Raw genomic sequence first — 8,148 nt, 5'->3', positions numbered from 1 at the left:
AACACAGCTGCTTGCAATTACTGCAAGTTCAAGTCCCACCAGGCCCAAGGTTGACTCAGCCTTCCATCCTTTATAAGGTAGGTAAAATGAGGACCCAGATTGTTGGGGGCAATAAAGTTGACTTTGTATATAATATACAAATGGAGGAAGACTATTGCTTAACACAGTGTAAGCCACCCTGAGTCTTCGGAGAAGGGCGGGATATAAATTCAAATTAAAAAAAAAATCAACATTGTGATTCATCGCTGGTGCTTCACTGCTGCAGGTTTTTAAGAAAAGACTGGACAGCCACCTGTCTGAAGTGGTATAGGGTCTCCTATAGGGGGGTGGATTAGAAGGCCCCAAATATCCCTTCCAGTTCTATTCTGATTGATTTGTACCCATATGCATATTTTCAAGGATCTCTTTTATTTCTACCTTGTTTTAAGGAAAGACAAATCTTTCCTTGGGTAATAGTTCTGACTTGTCATTCTAAAATCAGGAAAGGCATTACTGAAATAGCCGCTTTGAATGTCCTCCACTGTTCTCTTCCTTGAAGATACGAACCACATGGAAATCAGAAATAATGGATGTACTGTTGTTACCCTTGAATATTTTGACAAAGTTCCCTCACACGCATTCTTTTCATGTAGATTTCTGTATAACAGAAACAGAATAAGGGTTCTGTTTTTTGGTTTTGCCTGCTCCCTGTATTTCCTAATCCTTTTAAGGAGTTTGATCCCTCCCCAACCACATATATTATGAGAAGCATTCAGTATAAATATCCAAAAGGAAACTTTATTCTTATTTCCAAATATTACATGCACTTTCAAAAATTAAAATTCTTAAACTTTTTTCAATAGCTTCTGGTCAGTTAGGAGGCAGCAAAGGATACCAGAGACAAATATTTTGAAAAAGCATTTACAAAAATACATTGCACAAAGTCCTATCTCATTTTTTAAAAAATAAGTTAGTGTTATGCAAAACAAACAAACAAACCCTGCCCTCCCCTATCTGGATTTATACAGGATAATTTGGAATCAAAAACTGTTAACATGTTTTACTAAGCTTTTCTCAATAGCCACTGGTTCTATTTTAAGCTAAACACAGCTGAACAAGTGGTATTCAAGAATAAAACTTGCTTTTATAAATATTGGAGGACTCTTGTGCAACATATGAAAAAACTTAAAAAAAATCAGCATGTTTTTTTTCTGAAATCAAAGTTTTACCTTCCAAAAACCAAGGAAAGTACCATTTTCATAGGAAAAAAAAAAAAGCTTTTTCTGAGCCAGATCCTGACGACATTTCAAAATTAACTTTTTAAAAAAGGAAGCTGAATTGCCAGGGATTCTGTTCAATGACTTTAAGGGAAATTCCCCATAGAATCTAATAATAGCTCCAGGTGCCATCTTGAATTTGATAGCCCATTTTTATTATGTGCGTATGCATGCTTTAAAAAAAAAAGTAAATATAGAGATCCTTATTTTTGGAGAACCGATTCAAAACGGTGCCTTTTGTGGTTTCCCATATATTCGGCCTTGTGAAGCTTCCCCTGAATTTTCAGAGATTAGCAGCAATCCCAAAGGACAGAGGGAACTCTGAGAAGAGTAAACTGCACAAAACCCAACATGTGAATAAGCTCCAGGCCTGAATTTTACTGGCCAACTGCTTTCTTTTGACGTTTAGTGTTCCTGCTTTAATCTTCTACGCCTGACTCTACATTTCCTTTTCAAATCTCTACGTTTTCTTTTCATTATCTCCCATCATATGGTAGCCAACTACTATTCTGCATCTGTCTAATTCAATTCCATCCAAACCATTCTCAATGTAACAACGTCCTTAATCCACCTGCCTCACTCGGTACTCACACATGGGAGATATTTGGCCTTCAGCATGAGGCAACTTACCAATTTACTCCATCCCTATTTCTTACTAGAACCCATCAAATTAGACTCAAGCCCTTTCTATGTTAAAAACAATCACTACCGATATTCATTTGGACGTTAAAATAAAGGATTTTTTTTTTGTTTACTAATATGTATTTAAGGGAAAGCGTTCTAAACCTGGAAGATGAATATAAAAGCAAATTTCAGTTGAAATCAGAATCTTCAACGTAAGAATTAAATGTTGCACGGAAATGACTGGAAGTGATGAAGTAGCCTCAAGGATGAGCTGCTAAGCAGTTTCGTCAAGCAAAACTCTGAGCAGTAGTAACAGACCTTAGTCTCAAGGCTTCCGCTGGAATTACAAACAAACCTTCATCTGATCGGGAACTACATAAACAACAGAACATGCTAAATTTCGTCAACTGTCCTTGTTATCTTAATCATATCCAGGTGCAGAGGAGAATCCCAATATTTAAAAACAAAACAAAACACCAGATTCCTAATGGTCAAAAGGAAAAATTTTTAAAGCTTTATCTTCTGACTTATTAAAAGAGGGATTAGTGATTTGCTAATTGGGTTTAGGAATGAGAGCAGTTGGCATGCGGGGTTTTTTTCCCCCCCCTTCAGAAAGAACACATTAAAAACATAAAGCTGTCTGGCAGTTACAAGCTGAGCATCTTGAGCAAATAACCATTAGGTTTGGGATACAATTTTGTTGGCAATCTTCTATGTTTAGCCAGGAAAGAGTAACACAACCTATCGGACATCACACATCTTCATCTTTTGAAAGATTCCAGTGTTCAAAAATTCCCTTTATAAACTTAAAAACAGAAATGATGTATAACCAGAGTCGGAAAATAAGCGTAGTGTTCATTCAGCAGTTCGCCCGTGCACTCTGAAGCGATAGAGGCACGTATATTCTGCATGACCCCAGTTGGAAAATATTCTCAGTTCCACTATTTGGAATGCTTTTTCAGTTGTCTCCTAAAAGAAGGGGGGGAAAAAATGTTATTAGAATCCACTACAGGGAGTCCTGATTTACGACCACAATCAGCCCCAATATTTCTGTTGCTAAATGAGACAATTGTTAAGTGAGTTTTGCCCCATTCTATGACCGTTCTTGCTATAGTTAAGTGAATCATTGCAGTTGCTAAGAGACTCTTGACTTGGTTTGTTGGAAGGTCACAAAAGGAGAATCACGTGACCCTGGGACACCGTCATAAATATGAGCCAGCCAGTTGCCAAGGTTCGAATTTTGATCATGTGACCAATGGGGATGCTGCAGTGGTCGTTTGTGTGAAAAACGGTCGTAAGTCACTTTTTTTCAGTGCCGGCGTAACTTCAAACGTCACTAAATGAACTTTTTAAGTCAAGGGCGAACATGCACTATTTTCATGCTAGGTGTTTTTTTATGCAAAGCATAAAAAAAAAGGAGTTTCATCTTTTGAAATGTTGACCTACCGAGACCGGAAACATCTGTAATGGTTCTCCATCCTGATCGTACGTATACTGGCCCAGAAGTATTCCCTCTTCTTGATATTCATTTTCAAGACCCTGTCAACACAAATGGTTTGTATAGTTCTGAATTCTTGATAAAGAAGCTAAAGCAGATCAATTTTAATTTTCAGGCTCGCTGGCCTCCAAAAAAGATGATTATTTATTTACTTTTATTTATTAAATAGTCTCTGCTCACTAATACAGCCCTTAAACCTTTCATATTCTTTTGTATCCCTGACCTCAGGTGAACACTCACTTCCACCCCTATAGAGTTCAAACTAGCTACTTAATTGTTCTTTGAAATGCAACATTAAGAAAACTAAGATCATGGCATCCGGCCCTCTTAATTCCTGGAAAATAGATGGGGGAAGAAATGGTGGTAGTGACAGATTTTATTTTCCTGGGCTCCAAGATCACCGCAGATGGGGGCTGCAGCCAAGACATTAAAAGGCGCTTGCTCCTGGGGAGGAAAGAAATCTAGACAGCGTACTAAAAAGCAGAGACATCACCCTGCCAACAAAAGTGCATATAGTCAAAGCTATGGTTTTCCCAGTTGCAATGGATGGCTGTGAAATCTGGACCATAAGATAGGCTGAGCACCAAAGAATTGAGGCCTTTGAACTCTGGTGCTAGAGAAGACTCCTGCGAGTCCCTTGGACTGCAAGGCAATCAAACTGGTCAGTCCTAGAGGAGATCAACCCTGACTGCTCTTTAGGTGGCCAGATCTGAAGAGGAAACTCAATTGCTTTGGCCACCTAATGAGAAGGAAGGACTCCCTGGAGAAGAGCCTAATGCTGAGAACGATTTGAGGGCAAAAAAAGAAGGGGACGACAGAGAACGAGGGGGCTGGATGGAGTCACTGAAGCAATCGGCGTGAGCTTAAATGGACTCAAGAGGGTGATAGAGGATAGGAAGGCCTGGAGGAATGTTGTCCATGGGGTCGTGATGGGTCGGACACGACTTTGCAACTAATAACAACAACTTTATTGTTCTATGCCTATTTCACAGGAATCTTCTCAGAATCACAGCCTTCACTGGGGAAAGATTAGATAAGGCTCAAACGCATTTGAGGTCTCTGTGTGTGTGTGTGTGTGTGTGTGTGTGTGTGTCAGACCTTGCCCTCTTCTGTTTACATAGGGAATCAAGAGTAATTTCCTGCTTGAGCCCTCCTCCTGACTGGGACGGTTGCTCTCCAACACCTACCCCTTTAGAAAAGATTGTGATTTCTAGTCCCCCTAATCTCCGCAGGCAACTGATGCTTGTTTACATTGTCTGCATACCTGTTTTCTAATTTATATCAATCCACCAAATAAGCCTGGACTTTTCCAAGCAATTAACCTCTGGTGGCTCAACGGACTAAGTCTGTCTGTTATTAACACAGCTGCTTGCAATTACTGCAAGTTCAAGTCCCACCAGGCCCAAGGTTGACTCAGCCTTCCATCCTTTATAAGGTAGGTAAAATGAGGACCCAGATTGTTGGGGGCAATTAAGTTGACTTTGTATATAAATATACAAATAGAATGAAGACTATTGCTTAACACATTGTAAGCCGCCCTGAGTCTTCGGAGAAGGGCGGGATATAAATTCAAATAAATAATAAAAAACTAAGGACTGACCTAGCCTGGGAAAGATTTTTTATTTTTTTAAAAAATATGCACAGCTATTAGAAATCCTTTAATGTTTACTAGAAAGCCTGAAGCAACTTTAGTTGAACCCTAAGACAATATTCCTTTCGTTTTGCAGACGGCACACCACTTACGTATACTAAGAAATCCTTCGGGGCGCTGGTAATATTGCCTGTGGGTGAAAGCGATTTGGGGATGTGTTCCAGGCAGAAAGATGTTGGATAGATCATCATCGAAAGCCTGATCACCAGGTAACCCTGTGATCCTTTGAAAGCCCAGCAGTTTCCAGGATACATGTCAGGCTGTGGATAAGAACCAGAAGTTACAAATAAATAAATAAATAAACAAACAAACAAACGTAACACTGGAAACAATTGAGAACCGGTTTGGCGTAGTGGTTGAGGCCACAGGCTAGGTTTAGGAGACAGTGAGTCTGAGGACTACTCGTACACGTAGTCCTCGACGTACGACCACAATTGAGCCCGTTGCTAAGCGAGACATTTGTTCAGTGAATTTTGCCCCATCTTACGGCCTTTCTTGCCCCAGCCATTAAGCGAATCGCTGCAATAGTTAAGCTAGGTTGTTAAGGGAATCAGGCTTCCCCGTTGTCTCTACTTGTCAGAAGGTTGTAAAAGGGGAACACACGCCCTCTTGGAGACTTGCAACCGTCATAAACATGAGTCAGTTGCCAAATGTTTGAATTTTGGTGAAGTGACCGTGGGGACGCTGCAACGGCCATAAGCAATAATGGTCGTAAGTTTTTTTTCCCCCCCTGGTGTCTTTGCAACTTCAAACGGTCATTAAATAAACGGTTGTAAGTCGAAGACTGTCCGTAAAAGGGCTCTAAAACCCCTCCCTATCCTAGGTACCTGGATCACTACGCGGGGTGATTGGGAGAAATACCACAAGGGAATTCCAAAGAGACTCAGCAGCGCCGTTTTGGTTTCGTAGGTCTCGGAACAGCGGGTGCTCAAAATGCTGCCACCTCGAGGAAACGCAAGAGAGAGAGAGAGGGGAAACCTTTTAGCTTCGTTCATCGCAGCAGCTTTAAAAATAAGACTCTTGTTCTTGGCTTAAGAGGAGATTGCGCAACCGTTTGTCTGAAATGGTACAGGGTTTTCCTGCTTGAGCACGGGGCCGGACTAGAGGACCTCCGAGGCCTCTCCGAAGTCTGATATTCTGTTATTCTCTTAAAGAACCGAAATAAGGGTTAGGGTGAGGAAAGAAAGATAAAGTCGTTTAATAAAAGGGTGACATGATTTAAAGCTAGAATAAGTGAGAGAAAGAAGAGGAGGGGGAATTTTGGCGTACACAATTTTTATATAACAAAATGAAAGCAACAAGAAGAGAAAATATGGAATGATTGAACAATGATAGACTGTAACATAATAGAAATGTGTATTATTATTAAAAATACGTAAGCTGATAGAATGTAATAATTATGATTATTTTTATCAGTTTTATTTGCATTAGAATGTGTGACGCCCAGGTGCCACACTGTTCACTCATTGATTTGAGATATTTATTAAAAACAAACGAAACAAAACTTAAGTTATCAAAAAAGAACCGCAATAAACCTTCCTAACTCTTGATCCCTTACCTCCAGATTCCAAAGCAAAATCCACGATGCCCGTTTTGTCTTGGGAGTAGAGCCTCAGGGCGTTGTTGACAATGACCTGTGCTTGCTGCCGAAGAAGGGAGACAAATGGACAGAGATTCCTGGTCAGCATTTCAATAAATCCCCAATGACCATAGAATTCCTTTTGCTACAGAAAACATCAGCCGTACAATCTTGACCTGCTTTTAAAAGGGGGGGAGGAGGGTGCACAAGAAAGCCCAGCAAATCTGAACATCCCAAAGGTGCTTTTTCCAAGAGGTGAACTGGACTTTCTGATTTAAAAGAGCACCTTTGGGACAACCGTGACCTGGATGACCGAGAATCTCTGAAGACATTTAGAAATACGAAGGCGCTCTCTCCCTGGCTCAGAAGATCTCATGAGAGCATCCTTACATGCCACTCTAAATCTCAGCCTCTGCTCTGCAGCATCTAAGAGAGATCTGGAGTAATGCAATAGTGCTTAAGATCTAGATCAGGGGTCTCCAACCTTGGCAACTTTAAGACTGGTTTCTGGGAGTTGAAGTCCACAAGAATTCTGGGAGTTGAAATCCACAAGACTTAAAGTTGTCAAGGTTGGAGACCCCTGATCTAGATGGCTTTTCACTAGCTGGGATAATGGCTGCTCCCGTCTTATCCCCCCGAAGAATGCAATGAGAGTTACTTCTGAATAGGGACATATCTGCCTTGTTGCAATATCTTAATAGTAGCTTATTGTTGCCAATTATATGTCAGTTATACGATGGAAAACACTTGCATCAGTTGTTTTTTTTTTTAAATGAAATGTATAATTTGCATTTTATCCTTTTGCAAGTGTGGCTCTCGGATTTCTCTAAATTAAGCCAAGATAAAAAAAAAAAATGCCATTCCATATTCTAGTGCGCCTGCCAAAAGAATTCAGCACTTTCCATCCTTCGCCTGTAAAACCCCTCATTTCTGGGATTTGTTAGCTTACATTTATTTATTTATTTAATAATCCTTATTCAACTGTTTTAGTTTTAAAGTCACATTTCCATCTTTATAGCATTCAGTTATTGGTATCAACTCTAATTACATATTTTCCATTTACAGGCCTTTTGTATTATCCATTTATGTAATTCCCGCATTTATACATCTAAATACATAAAACCTTTTACTGTGTTATACAATTGTTCACTTTTAATATACATTATTACAATTAGAACTGCAGAAAAAACAATGGCTACCAACCTGCCTTCCATTAAGGACCTGTATTCTGCATGAGTCAAAAAGAGGGCTGTGAAAATATCTACAGACCCCTCACATCCTGGACATAAACTGTTTCAACTCCTACCCTCAAAACGACCCTATAGAGCACTGCACACCAGAACAACTAGACACAAGACCACTTTTTCCCCAAACGCCATCAGTCTGCTGAACAAATAATTCCCTCAATACTATCAAACTATTCACTAAGTCTGCATTACTATTAATCTTCTCATCGTTCCCATCACCAATCTCTTTCCACTTATGACTGTATGACTGTAACTTTGTTGCTGGCAATCCTTATGATTTATATTGATATATT

General features: G+C 39.8%; 1 protein-coding gene across 7 annotated transcripts in view; it reads right to left on the bottom strand.

Annotated features, from left to right (window-relative positions):
* Positions 1-2,482: 2,482 nt before the first annotated feature.
* Positions 2,483-8,148, bottom strand: part of SUN1 (Sad1 and UNC84 domain containing 1) — a 32,817-nt gene continuing 27,151 nt past the window's right edge. For 6 of the 7 annotated variants that reach the window (XM_058157807.1, XM_058157809.1, XM_058157808.1 and 3 more), the window contains 5 exons: positions 6,588-6,672; positions 5,857-5,972; positions 5,122-5,289; positions 3,327-3,419; positions 2,483-2,849 (listed from right to left, as the gene is read on the bottom strand). In XM_058157807.1, coding sequence (XP_058013790.1) covers positions 2,736-2,849; positions 3,327-3,419; positions 5,122-5,289; positions 5,857-5,972; positions 6,588-6,672 — 576 coding nt within the window. In that variant the 3' untranslated portion in view covers positions 2,483-2,735. Of the gene's footprint in view, positions 2,850-3,326; positions 3,420-5,121; positions 5,290-5,856; positions 5,973-6,587; positions 6,673-8,148 lie in introns of those variants that run through there. The other variant, XM_058157812.1, reaches the window with a different exon arrangement.

The sequence above is a fragment of the Ahaetulla prasina genome, chromosome 14 (assembly GCF_028640845.1).
Source record: "Ahaetulla prasina isolate Xishuangbanna chromosome 14, ASM2864084v1, whole genome shotgun sequence".
NCBI classification, from domain to species: domain Eukaryota; kingdom Metazoa; phylum Chordata; class Lepidosauria; order Squamata; family Colubridae; genus Ahaetulla; species Ahaetulla prasina.
Note: the sequence above shows the minus strand (reverse complement) of the source record. Positions and strands in the feature narration are given on the sequence as shown.